The sequence below is a fragment of the Pseudochaenichthys georgianus genome, chromosome 8 (assembly GCF_902827115.2).
Source record: "Pseudochaenichthys georgianus chromosome 8, fPseGeo1.2, whole genome shotgun sequence".
In the NCBI taxonomy this organism is placed as follows: domain Eukaryota; kingdom Metazoa; phylum Chordata; class Actinopteri; order Perciformes; family Channichthyidae; genus Pseudochaenichthys; species Pseudochaenichthys georgianus.
This window is the reverse complement of record NC_047510.2, coordinates 9,055,257-9,072,957: the sequence shown is the minus strand read 5'-3', so window position 1 is coordinate 9,072,957 and position 17,701 is coordinate 9,055,257. Positions and strand designations below refer to the sequence as shown.

Here is a 17,701-nt window from a genome sequence, read left to right as displayed (position 1 = left end):
AGGAGGGAGAACCCTTCAGCATTGATATAATGTTAAAATGTTTAAATAGCTTGACTCTGAGGAAGAGACCCAAGTGAGGAAATGGAGGAAGCCAAATAATGATTTGGGATGAACCCCCGGTCTCCTCCTGGCTCTCCGTCGCTCAGGTGTCCCTGCTCTGCACTAATCACCCATAGAAAAAGAAGGCTGGAGGCTCTCTACTGTTTGCTGCCAGCCACCTCACCGATCCTTAGTTTAGGATTGTTCTCTTTATTTTGCCTTTATTCTTTTTCGTTGCTTCTTTTGGGGATGGGGGATCTGGTAGTGCAGTTTTTGCAGCTTTATTTCTCCGTTTTTTTTTTATTTGCATCCCAAACTGAGCCACAAATGTGTTATGTTGTCAAGTGGCTGTAACTCAGCAAATTGGGTGAAAACCTAGTTAATCGCTCAGAAAAGCGAATCTTAATCAGTTAAGGTTGAAGTGGAAACGCCTACAAAATATACCAATCTTAAACACAAAAAATAGAGCTGATTAAAGTATCCATGTTTTCATTTTAAAGTAAGTTTGATGGCTTTAAGAGAACTATGAATATCACACATTTCCACGGGTGAAAGAACCTTTATGCCACGGTTGTTTTCAAGCCTTTCCCCCTGGGATTACTGAACAAAAAGCTGTAAATATGCAAAGCAGATTAATTAGTTTCCCAAGGTCACCTGTACAGAAAAGGTCGCCATGCGTAAATATGAGATTTCTCTGCAGAAGAAAGAATATCTGCAGATGAGTCGCTGCACGGATTTTATTGATATTTGCTCGGGAGTTAACGAAGCTCTGTGTGAGGCCTCATTTGGCCAAAAAGTATTTCTGTTTAATCCACAGCCTCTGTAAAAAAAACAAAAAAAACAGCAAGGGTAGGAGTTGTTAGAGCGTCTTAGTTCTGGTGGCTTTAACCGGAGGGTTTGCGCGCTGCACCTCAAAGTCCACAGCTCATTTGAATCCAGTCCTAAAGCTCTTCCAACCAACACACTCCGCGTGCTGACTCAAGACCAGGCTTATGAAGTCTAATCCCTGCAACCCTCTGTGTTGGTATTATCACACAGGATTAGGCTGATACCTGCGTGTCGCTATACCAATATATCGGCTCCACTTTTAACTTTATAACAAGGCTAAGAATCCACCTGTGATACATATTGACTATAGGAACATCTGAAAACATGCAAGTATGTTTTAATTGCCCGTAATTAATGTATACAAAACATTTTCATCCCCATTGAGTGCTCTCCACAAATATAAAAAATGATATTCGAAAAGTATTCCAAGGTATTTTTTTACGGCGAAAACTATAGTTTGTTGTCCACAGCTGACGTTACATTTACCAAACTTCTTTCTGCTGATTAATATGACTGCACATAGTCTCTTGATCCTCCTTAGCAACGGTCTGATCTCCTTAGCAACAATTAGGGAAAACTAACCTCTCGAAGGTCTTGTTATTCGGTCAGCAATATATTATTTTGCTGTATTATTTAAGACAAAGCTACTTTGAAAGATGCAAGTTACCATATGCGTCACACTGGAAGGAGTTCAACTGCAATACATATACACTAGGGAGAATTGTAGTTTAGTAAATGAATGCTACTTGGGAAAAGCAAATCTAACTTCTGTGTAATAAAAAAGGACTATGATTATTTGAGGGGAAATTTACAACAAAATATAAGAGGAATTGTGTTTTCAGCAGAGATGTTATTAACTCTGGGCTTAGATTAGTAAAGAGGTCAGCTCTGTGCACAGACCCCTTTTGCACATGCAGGCGTACACAAAGGTGAAAGGTCAAGTGTGTTTGTGGCTGTCAGACACACATTGAAGGAATGCACTGCAGGGCTGCTCAAAGGGGTTCAAATGTAAGACTGGGAAAAGTACAAAACACAATAATCCTTTCCTTTTGTGGAACAACATTTGATGTTTCAGTTATGTTTGTGAGTCACATGACTCGATCTCAGGTCAAACGCACCGTAAAGAGTTTGGAACATAACGTCCCTTAGTATTGTATCCTAAATGTTGTCCTTGTTTCTCGTCTCGATATTTCACCTTGTTGATGTTCTTAATAGAGATGCTTATGATGCTATAAACATTTCAGACAATACATCTGACAATAAAGTGTTATCCTATTGTCGTATCTTTTACCCCAGCACCAATGGCAGTGACAGTCTCCTTAAGCACAATGTTGTGTCATAAAAATGGTTTGTGTTGTGATAAAAAAAAGTCTCTAAAATAAATCTAATTGATAGATCATAAAAAGTAACTGTCAATACTGCATCTGAGTGCCTATCTTATATAGACATATTTGGCTTTTCACATACATTGTTGTGCATCAAGTGACCAATGTTGACAAATGGACTCCACGTTTCTTTAAATCCTCATATCAATCAAACCTTCTACATGCATTACATGTTTCTAAAATGGGTTTATAAATCTTTTACCACATATATCATGTCTAATCTTGGTCCGACACACAGTTCATCTTATCCTCCAGCAGGTTTACTCAGCAGTGTGAAATGCCCTCAGACGACTTTGATCAACGAATGGGATACAACCCACTTAAATGGACCATTAAAGAGAATTAGGCACATCATAATCGCAAGATACTGTAGCACATTACATGGAATGGTTGATTAATTTCTCATATGTGGAAGCAGAAAAAGACTTTGATGCATAATGTGCATCAGAATATACTAGCGCCATATGGTAATTACTCAAATACTGAATTAACTGATTAATTAACTAATCCTGCCACGAAACATTCCAATAAAAGTTAATGAGTCAACTAATCGTTTTGCCTTCATGCCAAAACACATGCTGGTACTGCCCTCTGGTGGATTGAGCCTCTCATTGCATGTGTTGACAGGATTCATCATCAGTGTTGCACCACAGGATGGTACAGTGGTGCATTTCAGACAGCAGTAATGCAATGACTCCATGCAGGAACTTCAGTGTGTACCAGTACACGTCGTGCAGGAGAGGCGTATTAGAGCCCAGCTGCTCTCTGTGGACTGTAATTGAGTTAAAGGCCAATATCATGTTCAGATCAATGGCGACATACTGACACTTGTGTCTTCCCAAAAGACAACACAGACACAAATGTAATATCGGGGGCTGCTTATTGTAAGCAGGAGTCATATTGCAGAAACATCCCTCTTGTTTTCAACCCTGTGTATCCGAGGCAGGGCATTGTGGAAGATGAATTACAAGATGACACAAAGGTCCTAAATTGGACCAAGATTCCCTGACTTCCTCCATTTTCTGAGGGTTAATTACGCTGCACGGACACCATTGATCTGATGTTCAGCGGACAAAACTACAACTTGCAGATAATTGCTCGGGGGTACTTTGTGATCAATAATGCACCAACATAGGAGGCTGTATTGGAAAGTCTGTGTGTGGGTGATTGCTTACATCAATCCTTCTACAGACAGTCATTTCCGAGCTGCTGCCCTGCCCTGCTCCTCTTTTGTGTGTACCAGGCTATTGAGGCAGATATTTTTTATCTCATTGTCTGGTTCTTTTGAGGCTTTTTCAAACAAAAGACACCCAAGCTGAAGTTTTTGAAATCGTTTTTAAAGAATGGAGGCATCATCATGAGTGGTTGGAGGTATATGGATGTCCTCTGGGGAGTGGAAGGCAAGCTCCTTGCCCTGCATGCAGCATCAGGAGTGACCGCCAGCGATGGTAGATGATGGTAAGGGGATGGTGGCCACAGGATTCTCTTGAGGAGGTGGAGAAAGCATAAGAGGGGGAGTGGGGGGGGGTAGATGGTTGTTCAGTGGGAATCTGTAGCACTGCATTTTACTGGTTGCACGGTGGGCGGAAAATATTTGTCTCCTTGAGATCTCTGGATGTTTCCCGATGGTTAAGAGATTTAAACTTATTGCTGATTCCTCAAAAATACAAACAAGGAAACTTGATCCAGATTTAAAGGTGGGTGTTGTTTACTTCTGTTCGTCCGGTGGAAATAGGAGGATTTTGATGGATGTTAAACTAAAATGTGCAATCCTTAGTTGGATAGGAAATGTGTTAGTCCATAACGCTGATGGATAAAGTCAACATTTTAACATGTAATGCTTATTTTTGAAGTCAACATAATTTCAAGTTCAAAAGTGGCTTCCTGATCTGCATTTGTTGTCACTGGAAGGGATTTCACTGTATTAGTCATAACGTCATGCATTAGACCTCAGAGAGTTGCATCTCCCCTGAACAGATTGACTCTTTCCTTCAACAGAGTCTTCCAGGAGGCCATGTCAGGCAGCCCAGAGAACATCCCCCTGGGAGAGTGCACCCTCTCCCAGTCCAGGGACCAGCTGACTCCCCCGAGCCGCACGGAGAGCACCGTGTTCAGCCTGTCCCGCAGCGAGTCCATCTGGACCACAGAGACCCCCCGCAACAGCAAGTGTGAGGAGTTCTGGTTCTCCATCCACCTCATGTCGACGGGGGGCAGCTTCCTGGCGTGCGGCATCATCATCAGCAGCCTGTACTTCGCCGGTCACTGCAGGACTGTGACTAACTTCCTGGGTCCGGCCCTGCTCAGCATCGGGATGATGGTTTTTGTTGTGGGTGTGGTTCTGATCCCCATCACCAGGCAGAACAGGAAGCAGGCGACCATGAAGAAGCCCCTCAGTTACTACAGGCCTCCGGTTTATAACCTGTGATCAACTAAATCATGTTTGGGGATAATCAACACGAGGCACTTTAAGAGCACGCTGGATTAAAGTTCAGCATGGGAGCTTATTATAAAAAGACTATTTTTTATTTCTCCAGGATTGACGGGCACTTATCTCAAGTGTGCATGAAAACATTTGCATTAGTAGCCATGGCCGTGGAAAATGAAGGTGAGAGCACAAGGACAACAATGTGCTGTAGAAAATGCAATCATTGGAGCACAATTTAGCGAGGAGGCAAACTGTCCTATGCATTTTCATGAGGGAAAGTGGACGAGGGGATTTCCTAATGCTGTGTGGTAGAGTTTAGACCAATTCATGAATAATTAAAGGTTGTGAGAGCTTATAATTGTCAGTTCCCGGTTTCCTGTGTCTTGTTGCATGCACTGAAGTCCTTTTTGTGGAACAGAGGCTTTGAATCTGCGCACATTCATCTTCAGATATATGTAAAGGACGAACATTTGACTGCTGTGACCTGAAAGCACATTTTCATAGGATTTAAATATTACCTGGCAAGACATTTGTATTAACCCCTTCAGACTTGGCCTCCATCAAACTGGACATGAAATATTTAGTGCAATTGGAAATGCACTTACATTCAAAGTAGTAGTGTTAATCAATATGTAAGGGATCACAGGACTACTTTATGTTCAATTCAACTGAGCTGTATTGGCATGAATTGTACTACTGCTAAATAACATAGTATTGAACATTAGCAGATCCTTTAGTACCACAGCATCATTAAATGGAGAATTTATATTGTCTATCTTGTATCTAGTGGACACGAACATTATGCCACACAGATCAGGAAAAAGGAACCAACAACACTAATAATGTTATTTGTTTGTTGTTTGCGGATGCCCTGTCTGTTAGCTATAGCATTACATGCTAACATTAACATTTGGGTACAATTGTTTTCTATTGTGAAGTTAGTCTTCGATTTCATCCAGGGTGGCATTACAAATGTCTTAAAATTGTAAGAAAATGCACTTGCCTTAATCTGTAGAAGCCATGAATGTATTCCAGTGTTTACAGCTCTTGCCCAATGGCCTTAAATAAAGTTTTATACAGATATAACAAATACATTAATGTGTGGCAAAATTGACACAAGAACAGACACCTTTTTTGTTGTGTGTGGTTATGACAACTATCTTTCTAGAACTACTATTGTTTTCAGTGGTTAACTTGTTTATTTTTTAAAGAAATACTACTTCAGATTATGTTAAATTGAAATGATGATGTTTATTATTTAATCAATGTAATATTGTAAAGTGAATGCCATATTATTTTACTTAATATACTTAAGTTTTGGTTATTGAATTCCCTATTCAGTACACTGCAGTACATTTGAGTCCCCCAGCCTCTTAAACTATAAAATATGTGTGTTAAATGTAAACATGTTAGACAGCAGACACACATGTGAACGTACTCTGGAGGTATCAGAACCCCAGCAGAGATCATTTATTGGTTTGTTTTTTACATAAATAATAATGGAACTACTTTAATCAATGAATCATTGGTCAGTAAAAATGATCTAAAAATGATACTCAAACAAGAACTCACTTTTCAGGATATTTCAAGATATCAAACTGAAGATCTTTGGACAGGAATAAAACCTTTCTAAACTTGCATTTTGAATTTTTTCTGACATTTCATGTTGAATAATCGAGAAAAATAATGGTCAGATTTACCAAAAAAAGACAAATCTAATGACACAAATTCTTCAATAAAGCGTTTTTGGAAAATATAAAATAACCACATTTCTCTGTTGAACACTCCATTATATTGAAGGCACACAGAAATGTAATAAAGCTTCATAGAAATGCTGATTTAGCTTTATTTGTACAAGAGAATATAGGAGCATGTCTTACAGTAAATGGCAACATTGTATTTATTATATGGCCTATCATAGCCTAAAGGGCTTTACACAGTCCTCACAATTAGAAAAAGGCTGAGTCACGATACCTTCATTTGAATGTCAAACGATATGTTAAAGTTCCTGCATCTTTTGCATTATGTCACCTGGAGCAATATATTGTGGACTTTAACCTGCTGTGTTGTAATGAAAGACAAGGAAGCCATAAGCCTGCCTCATGGAAAGAGTGTGTGTGTATGTGTGTGTGTGTGTGTGTGTGTGTGTGTGTGTGTGTGTGTGTGTGTGTGTGTGTGTGTGTGTGTGTGTGTGTGTGTGTGTGTGTGTGTGTGTGTGTGTGTGTGTGTGTGTGTGTGTGTGTGTGTGTGTGTGTGTGTGTGTGTGTGTGTGTGTGTGTGTGTGTGTGTGTGTGTGTGTGTGTGTGTGTTCAGGGGTGTGTGCATCAGGGAATAAGCCTGGGAAAAGCCCGTGTTTACCTGCACTCTAAAGGTGGGGCGTTTCTCTACAGGTGCGCTGACTCAGCTCAGGTACAAACCCTGAAACATCCTCCCGTTATGAAGCAGCTGTGATGTGTCCACCATGGAACGGATAATGAATGTTATAGGAGGATGCATTACTGTATTCTTCATCGCCATATTATTCGATGTTTTGGGTCTGATTCTGCTTTTCGTCGGCATATTCGCCAACCTGCGCCTCAGCAGCGGACTATTTTACGGCGACTTCTTGATCTACACCGGCTCTCTGATCACCTTCGTGAGCCTGGCCTTCTGGCTCATGTGGTACGTGGGGAACATCCGGGTGTCGGAGGACGACGGGTGGAAGAAGAGGAGCCGTATAGTGAAGCTGGCCAGGAAACTATCCGAGAGGTTGAGCCAGACGCTGAAAGGGGAGCCACGCGTAAAATGTGTGGATGAGGAAGATGACTGCGGGAAGAGCTTACCTGCACACAAAGCCAGCCGGGTGACATGGGGCAGGTCCACAGCCTACCAAAATGAGGGCTATGAAGAGGGTCAAGACTCCCCTGCTGTGGAGAAGAAATTGGAGATAGAACAATAAGAAGCAAGCATCTGAACATATGCCTTGGGTACTATTTCACGTAAGATGCTAAAAATGCTCTTATTTCCCAGCCCAAAACTGAAAGCATTGAGATAAAGTCATACTCAAGATTTATTAGAAATATGGAGATCCAAAGAAACTTCAATGTACTCCCTGAAACACTCCCTTTGTTATTGCACTTAAAAGGTATATTGTTTCTTTTATTTTCAGTAACACTTTATGGTATATGTCTGTAAGTTTCATGGAAAGAATGCTACCGGGGAAGATTAGTTTTGCACTAAAAATAAAGCTACTGTACGTCAATATTTGTATATATGCCAAGATGTGAACATTGATCCACAGGCAAGCAAACAATTCAAAGTACATGAAGAACTAAGTTAACATAGTCACTAAAAATGAATCAACTTGGTTTTCGAATGAAATGGTTGAGAAAACTCATAGTTTCCATTTAATTACAAATTGTCTTTCCAAGAAACTAATCATTGTTGACCTGAACACATGTTTGTGTTTTACTTGAAGGGTTCAATTGTATTATATGTCCATTTTATTCACAAACATTAAGGTCTCAACTATTTCCAACCTTTCTCTTGTTAGTTAGTATATATAGTATTTACACGGAAGCACATTAGAAACTTTAACAATGAAGGTCTTAAGGGCATTACACTTGTAGCCGTGTCATATTTTAAAGGGGTGCCAGGTTCAAATCTATTTCTTAAATGAATATGTTGTGTCGTCAGCCATTCTACATGAAACTAATAATCGATAGTTAGTTTTGTATTTCTTATTTTATGTCTAGGAGTAAATCCTAATAATATATATTCTAATTTATATTGAATCCAAAAATAGTGTGCCTCCTCCGAAAGGCTGTTGTGTTAGTCTAACAAGCTGACATGTCCGTTTTTTTTCATTCAAATTCTTTCCCACATGTTCCAAAACATTTCACCTATTTTAAACAAGTTGTTGCTGCTACGAGACAAAGAAAAGTCAAGTCATGTTTGCTCTTTGGTTAGCTGTCAGCAACGTGCACTCGTCGGACTGGTTTTGTCTCAACGGTGTTGTGTTGTTGAAACCTAAACATTCCGGACAGAGGATCATATGACCTGGGACCCTGAGGAACAAACTGTATCTACTAAAGCAAATGTGGCAATAGGAGACACAAATTGTAGTCCAAATGATAGCACACCTTATGCAAATGTCCCGGCCGTGCCAGGTGTGTAATTATTTAACCTGAAGCAGCCTTTACCACACACAGAGTTAGTTAGCATGACAGCCTGACACACTCGGAACGTGTGATGTTACAGTAAATAAAACCCATCGGTGCTGTGTACACCAGCTATGGGCAGGAGATTACATCCGCATTGCAGAGATAAAATGGTGGCAGCCTGTCATGTCAGACAAGCAGCTCAAAGAGAAGTCTCCATTAAGTGCGTTTCCTCATTGTGACACACAATAGGTGTCATTATTGTTGTCACGCACGAACCGTGGGTTATCAAATATTGAGGGAAGGCTTGAATGAAGTGCATCCACCCTGCAGAGCTGCTCCCAAGTTAAATATGAAGAGCACGTTTCTTTCCACTCTCTGAACTCAGTCGGAGTAAAGTCGAGAGCGAGCTTTGAACCATCAGATAAAAGATGCAACACACTGATGCCGCTCCAAATCACTTTAGTGTCATTAGCTGAACAAAAAGGATCAGGGGGGCCTCAATTAATGCAAACAGGCTTATCGCTGTGCACACACAAGCTCAATGGCGGCTGATTGCGAAATATATGTGCATAAATCTGCCATGCAGCTTACAGACAATGCTTGAGGCGTCCCCTTAATGACATGGAAGTAGCAAAACAAGTCCGAGGACCGAGAGGCTTTCATGTTTATGAGCAGCTCAACCAGTTGTTGTGGTTGCATACCAGTCTTCCCAACAAGTCTTGTGCTATGATAGAAATGCAAGGTGTGCTGAGGCTGAAACAGTATGATCTTGAAAGCTCTGTTGTGTAGAGACTTGCTCTCACTCCTGTCAGACGTTCAGACGACATCCACCTGTCCGTCTCTCAAGGCCCAACTATGAAGGAGGGGAAGTATACCAGCATCTTCGTGTCCATTGCTGTGATTTTCGACGTCGCCGGACTTATCCTCTTCTTTGTTGGGATCTTTGCACCTTTGAGTTACTGGGACTTTTTTGTGCTGTCCGGACCTTTGCTGATCTTCATGAGTACGTTTTTTTGGATATTCTGGTACATGGGGAACATCAAGGTGTCTGACGAGGAGCTCAACCTGACCAAACAAGACATACTGTGAGGCAGTATGTGTGAAGCAGGGCTGGCCGAGCCGGACTCCTTCGACCCAGCAGCACGATGACGAGGAAGGGATTGAAGCAGAAGCTTCGTCAAAAATCATGAATTTGTGAGCCTGGCACTCCTTGAAGTTTTGCCTCAAGTGAAGGATGTGTGATAAAACCAAATCTGCGCACGACCAGGAACACATTTGACTAATCCCAGGAGATAAAAAGAACTCTTTTCCACCCTCACGACTTCAGGGTAAAACAACTTGTCATGTTGTGTGTGGACAGCATTGATTCCTGGACTTTGTTGGAGTGGAAAATGTATTTCTCAGCACTTTCATTGGAAGGAAACTTTTAAAAATGTGGGAAACTGTAGGCCTTATTTATGTTGTTATCATGTACATTATGATTTGATATTTATATTTCAACATATCTTTGCACATTCATGTTAGATGTATAAGCTTTTGGAATTAGGGACTAAACATACTCTAAAATGACATTTGTTGTGTCCTTTGTTGTGTGTTGTTGGGCTGCACCTCCATAAGAACTGTCCAAACAGGAACTGTGGTTTCTGCTCTGGGTTATTTGAGTCTTTAGCCTACAGAGTTCAACAGGAAGAATTAACATCTCTCTCACACAAGCAAAATCACTAAGCTATCCAGAAAGACAGGAATCATGATCATTCACAAAGCCAACTAGCAGAGATTTGAAACCATAGGTATTTTTATTTCATTACAATAATATATCCACACATGTAAACATCAGCTGTAACACCTGTAGGCCTAATATTGCATTTATGTTTGTTAAAACGTGTTAGCAAGCAAGCAGAGATGCTTCAGGTAGTTAAAATGCATCCATAAGTCGTAGATTTAATTAGCCAAAAGGATTGGAAAACAGTAAGCTAAAAGAAGGCTAATGGCAACAGATGAAAAAGTCTGCTAAAAATAATTGATAAACAGTTGAAATAGTTAGTTAAAATTATTGCATAAACTGTATAAATAGTTAGCTAAAATAAGGCATAAACCGTGAAATTATAAGCTTATATAATGCATTAACTGTTGAAATAGTTAGTTTAAGTTAGCTACAAGTATTGGTATACAGTTGAAAAATCTGTGAACTAATGCTTAAACTGTTGAAAATGTTAGCTTAAAGTTATGGATAAACAATTGTAATAGTTAGCTAAAAGTCATGAATACATAGTTGAAATATGTAGCTCAAAGTTAGCTACAGTAATGGATGAACAGTTAAAAAGGTCTGCTAAAATGATTGGATAGATAGATGCAAGAATAGTGTAACATTGGAGTTTAAGGTGTGTATCTACTGTACTGGCGCATTCTGTAATTTAGCAATAGGTTTTCCCTCAAAAGAAAACCAAAGCTGTGCGAGCTGAGCTTCCGTTTGTTCACCACAACAGCCATTGAGAAGAATGAAACTAATACCTCCCTTCCACGCCCAATTCTTCCCAGGCTTAATCAGCACTCAAGGCACCATTAGCCCCCTCAGACATGGAGAGAGTTATTAATGTGTCCATTTGGTTCCTGCCCCTGAGAGAGGAAATGGAGGAGAGGCGTAATGGGGCTCTCTCACTGCAAAGAGATGGAAACCCTGTTGCTCAGCCCCTCCTCCCCCGCGGGGCGCCGCCTTCTCCGTTGTGCTGAAATTCCCAAGTTGTCTTGATGGTATATATCTCATTATAATCTTAATCACAACTGTACTTGTCAGTGCACAATAGCATCTCAGCGATATACATGGCATATGAGAGGCTCTACTTTACAAGAGCATGAGGCTCAGATCCACTTCCTGGTTGGTTACAGCCTTAATCAAATAACACAGCATGATGAAGCATTTTGTCGGCAATGCTGAGAAAAGTCATGACTCCTAATCCTGTGGTTTTAAAGAGCTTTAGCTAATAGTTGATTCCCATTAGCTGTGGCAAAACCACCAGTAGGCTACACAGGAAGTATAATAAGAAACACTTATAAATGTTTTAAGTTTTAATATTTTAGATGTGGCTTTATTTATTAATCTTGATACAAGAAATAAGAAGAGATGAGATAAGATAATAGTTTGAAAAAAAAGGATTTAAGTACTTATTAAAGAAGCTCAAGTTTTGAAAAAAGCAGGGCTAAAAAGCAATAAATAAAAAAGATGCAGATAAGACACAACAAATTACAAAGATATTTGCATAATACTCCTACACTTTTACAGATATGATCCATGATGGATAATGGAACCTTGTACTATGATATTCATCCATCCATCCATCTTCTCCCGCTTATCCGTGGTCGGGTCGCGGGGGTAGCAGTTCCAGCAGAGAGCCCCAAACTTTCTTTTCCCTGGCGACATCAACCAGCTCTGACTGGGGGATCCCAAGGCGCTCCCAGGCCAGCGAAGAGATATAATCCCTCCACCTGGTACACTCTAAAAACAAATGCCTTGGCTCAACAAAGAAAATCAACGCAACAGTTTGCATCGATGTTTATTGAGTTAAGACAACTTCTATTGTCTTCAAGCAACAAAGTTATTTGAGTTAGGGGAGAAGGCTTTTCCTCTACAATCAGAGGTGTTTTTAATTACCACTTACTTAATAATTGGTAGCATAAACACACGTTTTGAAGTTAATTACTCAAAAGATTAAGTTGTTCCGAGTCCTAGTTTTACCACATGATTTAAAAATAATTTTAAGTTGTATGTACTTAATTACCATCATTGTGAAAACACGTTTTTAAGTTGACAACCATTTATAAATTAAGTTGCTCCAAATATATTGTATTCAATAGTTTTTTTTCTTAGCTTTTTCATGTTTTTGCCTTTAAAGAAAGACATTAATTGATTCCACAACAAAAATATTAGGTAATTCACTTTTTATTTTGAACTGCAGTTGTTTATTTCAACACATGATGTTTCAATCAGGAGAGAATTCATTTTGTTTGAACATGTATTGACACATGCCACACAGTATGATAAGGTGCATGAACACCTGAAATCACAGCTGACTGCAGGAGAGAGGAGAACCATGTTATAGTTTGGCTGCAGCACGTTGATTGGCTGCTGGAGAATGAGGTGAAATGTAATAGGTTAAAGAGAACGCCTGTGATGAGCTGATTATATGCAGCCACGGAGTGAATGTATACACACCCAGTCTTCCTGAAAGAACTTGCGCTGAGCTTCATTTAAATCTTGGAAAAAAAGATAAATAACACATTTAAATTGCCCCACAAATAATAAATAAACACATTAGCCATATTACCATGGGAAATGGGGACACAGCAAATACATGCTGCCATCACAACGAAGTTAGAGGCCTTTGCATATTTAAAACCAGTGCCAAATATGTCAAATCTGTAAAGTTTTTGTAGAACAGAAACAAACTCTCAATGGCCACCAATCTGCAGATCACACACATCCATTTTACAAAAGATGTAACAAAGATGTTTACACTGCCGACAGTCATTATTTCAAACAGTATGAACACATTTAACGCAGAATGCTTGCTCATTCGTTTGTTTCCCTCGACCACGATGGTTGCCATCGTATGGTCAGATCCTGGGTGGACCGGTCACTGATGAAGGCGATATTCATGTCCTTTTGAAGCACATTAAACAATAGGTTAGCGCATAAGAGATAATGAATTAGGTAATGCATACTTTTTAAACTGTCACTCTTAGCTAACAGCAACACTGGTATTGTTTTCCCCTATTGAGTCTGCATGTGTGTGTCGTCATGGCAATGTGGTCCTGAAGACACACAGAGGTGCTTTTGAGTACTTTGCCTAGTGTTTAAATGCATGTGGACAGATTTTGTCAATCACAACCGTGCAAGTTTTAGTGTATCTTCTCATCTTTTCTGCAGGTTCCATACAATACTTGAACTGGTTAAGTGAAGAGCAGAAGCCACTTGTCAAATATTACACAATCCTTTTCCCATGCCATTGCTGTCAACACCTATCCATGCTGAACGTTGCTAAGATATTATTAATTGAGGTGTGGCCAAAAGTGCAATATGCTTCAAAATGTAACTGACATAGAGCAGTGCTTTTGTCCTGTGTTTTTACACTGTGCCCGTGGATTTTATTTTATTTCAAGATTTTTAATTACGTCGCTAAACTCCTTGAAAAGGTCCTCTTCCTTGTCTCCAAGGTACACGACAAGGCAGCGGATGGCTATAGTTCTCTGCGTACTTTAATTGTATTGTGCTATTTTTGAAAAAGAAAAAAAGAGAAATTACCTAAATGAATATATTCTGAATGGGTGACTGCCAACAACTTGCATTTCAATGACAACTCCTTGATCTGCTTCACAAGATTCATTTTGAATAAAAAGCGATATCACAATAGTAACCAAAGTATTTTTACACTCACAGCAGCCTCTACTACTTTGTATCCTCTCACAGAACTATTCACAGTTCAAAGGCTGCTAATTTTGGTCAAACAGCAATTTGCCTATACAGTGCAACTACAAGGCTATCTACTGTATTTGAATGACAAAAGATGATACTCACCTTAAAATGTCCTTTGTATAGTATTTATATTTGTCTTAACTGTCGGAACTTGTCCAGGCATGTTAAGTGGGAGTGGACTTGAAATCCTTAACTCAAGGTGTAGAACAATGAAGTTATCAAGCCAATTGCATTACTTACTCCAACTTGAATTTAGTTTTAAGTCAATTAACGCAGAAATCAGAGTTCAAATTACACACAATATTAAGTTGATGTAATTACCAACATTATTACGTCAACACAACTTATAAATTAATGTTTGCAACTTAAAATGTTTATCTAAATCAATTAACTCACATTTTTATCTTGCAACCATGCATTTAATTAAGTGGAGGTGAAAGGTCGCCTGAATTCGTTTTTAGAGTGTAGGTCTACCCCTTGGTTTCTTCCCAGCTGGACGTGCCTGGAACACCTCCCTAGGGAGGCGCCCAGGTGGCATCCTAACTAGGTGCCCGAACCACCTCAACTGGCTCCTTTCGACGCGAAGGAGGAGCGGCTCAACTCCGAGTCCCTCCCTGATGACCGAACTTCTCACCTTATCCCTAAGGGAGACACCAGCCACCCTGCGGAGAAAACCCATCTCGGCCGCTTGTATCCGCGATCTCGTTCTTTTGGTCATGACCCATCCTTCATGACCATAGGTGAGGGTAGGAACGAAAATGGCCCGGTAGACAGAGAGCTTTGCCTTCCGGCTCAGCTCCCTTTTCGTCACAACGGTGCGGTAAAGCGACTGCAGTACCGCTCCCGCTGCTCCGATTCTCCGGCCCATCTCACGCTCCATTGTTCCCTCACTCGAGAACAAGACCCCGAGATACTTGAACTCCTTCACTTGGGGTAAGGACTCATTCCCTACTTGGAGTGGACAGTCCATCGGTTTCCTGCTGAGAACCATGGCCTCAGATTTGGAGGTGCTGATCCTCATCCCAGCCGCTTCACACTCGGTTGCGAACCGATCCAGTGAGTGCTGAAGGTCGCAGACCGATGAAGCCATCAGAACCACATCATCTGCAAAAAGCAGTGGTGCAATCCTTAGTCCACCGAACTGCAGACCCCCTCCCCACGACTACACCTCGAAATCCGATCCATGTATATTACAAACAGGATTGGTGACAAAGCGCAGCCCTGGCGGAGGCCAACCCTCACCGGAAACTGCCGAGGACCCGGACACAGCTCTCGCTTTGGGAGTACAGAGATTGGATGGCCCTGAGTAGAGACCCGCTCACCCCATACTCCCGCAGCACCTCCCACAGTAACTCCCTGGGAACTCGGTCATATGCCTTCTCCAAGTCTACAAAACACATGTAGACCGGATAAGCATACTCCCAGGCCCCCTCCAGGATCCTTGCGAGAGTAAAAAGCTGATCCGTCGTTCCACGACCAGGACGGAATCCGCATTGCTCCTCCTCAATCTGAGGTTCGACAATCGGCCTGACTCTCCTTTCGAGTACCTATGATATTCTGTCATGTTAAAATGGTAGGTGAGACAACAGCAGGGTTACGATATGATATGCTATCATGTGTTAAAAGTTCTGCCATCGGTATATGAATGATTACCAGAGATTTGTAATACAAGAACTGCCATCAAAATCAGTAATACATCTGAGGTGTGTGAATGTATTCTCAGATAAGGATATGTCTCATTAGGGAACTTGTATTGATTGTATCCATCTTTCAAATGCTTTTCATAATAAGCAGATACTGGTAGGCCTACACGTGGCTGTGGGCACATACATCTGTCTTTAGGCATGTGATGAAGTGATGATGTTCATTATTCTGCTTGTGCACACTACTTCAGCTTAAAAGCTTAAAATGGCTGGCGATTTTGTGATGTCATCTTTGGAGGATTGTGGCGGTGCATGTCTCCCTCCAGTGGAGAAAAGTTAGAGGTGAATGATGCCCTTCAACCATACTATGATTAAGTAGATATAATCTTCTAAAATAAAATACTTAATTTAATTAATTTCATATCTAGGCATAGTATTGAAATAATTGATGGGCATCATTGAAGTAGTATGTTTTCATATCTTTGCAGTTGTACAAATTAATTCTGTATTTGAACTTAATGCAATAATAAAATGTGGGGTAATAACAAAGAATATTTGTAACCAATCACCAATCTGTAATTATTTTCCACGATTGATCAGTTATTCTCTTATTTTATGAAATGTGAAAACGTTGTGAGAACTCCAAAAGCTATTTCTTCAGATGCTTGTCTGAACAAACTTCAGAAATATAATAATGATAACAATATTATTAATTAATTAACAATATCAAAAACAGGCAAAAGCAAGCCGTTTTTGATATTTTTATGATCACTTTTTGTGACAAATAACTGATCATATAGCTTTAATTGAGGACAATTTAATGTATAACTATAAAGGGACTCATATTTTTGTTTTAAGTAAAGTATGTCACATAAATCTTGTGTATCAAATTGCTATATTAATATATTAAATAAAAGCTTTTGACACACATAAGGCTTTCCCCTTTCTTTTAGTTATGTTTTGCCTCCATAAGGATTCAGACCATGTTACTCTTTTAGTTCTCTATGTGGAAATGTTTTCTGACCTACAAACTAGAATGTACCATGAAATAAATGTATTATTTTTATGTTGACTAACCTTGGTTTTGAATTCATGCTGTATTCAATGAAACCAATCAGTTAGCGCGTGATCATTACTTTACTCTTTACTCGCCATGGCTGTTATCATCTGATGTCTGCTTGCGCGCGCGCACACACACCACTTCCGCACAGACAGTGTTTACAAACAAGTGGCCTACAGATGGCAGGGTCACTCACCCGTATGATAACAAGGCCTGCAGACAGGACAGCTCAGGATTATAAACCTGCAGCCCCGGCAAGGGCATATAAAGCCCCAATCTTTCTGTCAAGAATAAAACATTTGTTTTTAATGAGGAATCTTTTAAATTAATTTCTGTATTCAGTTCAAAATGTCAATATGCTGCAAAGGGGGCAACGTGCAAAACGTGTCATTGATTTTGTAGTGGAGGAGGAAGACCATCATGCAGTGTGGCTTTGCGCTGCTGCGACGTAGAGACTGAAGGGAGAATTGATCCTGCAAAATAATCTCATACATGCGGTAGTTTGTGAGTTTTAATACACGATTGGATGGTGATATCGATGCATTATTGTAGATTGTCGATAATTTCTCTCTGTAGTGATTATTGTGACAGATTGCACGTGTAAACCGGTTGATCCACTCCTTTCCTGGTCTGGTAAAAACCGTACACGCCACTTCTTGCTTCTCACCAAGCAGCATATGCGCGTATTGCTACTCTCCAACCGACCTTG

At 40.3% G+C, this 17,701-nt stretch overlaps 1 protein-coding gene across 1 annotated transcript; it reads left to right on the top strand.

Moving 5' to 3' along the window:
* Positions 1-7,101: 7,101 nt before the first annotated feature.
* On the top strand, positions 7,102-8,342 carry LOC139434302 (transmembrane protein 238-like). Its single transcript, XM_071204169.1, has one exon. It carries the CDS (start codon positions 7,139-7,141, stop codon positions 7,613-7,615), a length of 477 nt encoding a protein of 158 aa, XP_071060270.1. The 5' UTR covers positions 7,102-7,138; the 3' UTR covers positions 7,616-8,342.
* Positions 8,343-17,701: the final 9,359 nt, after the last annotated feature.

Coding starts and splice junctions, on each gene's coding strand:
- LOC139434302 (XM_071204169.1), top strand. CDS start 7,139: ATGGAACGGATAATGAATGTTATAGGAGGATGCATTACTGTATTCTTC.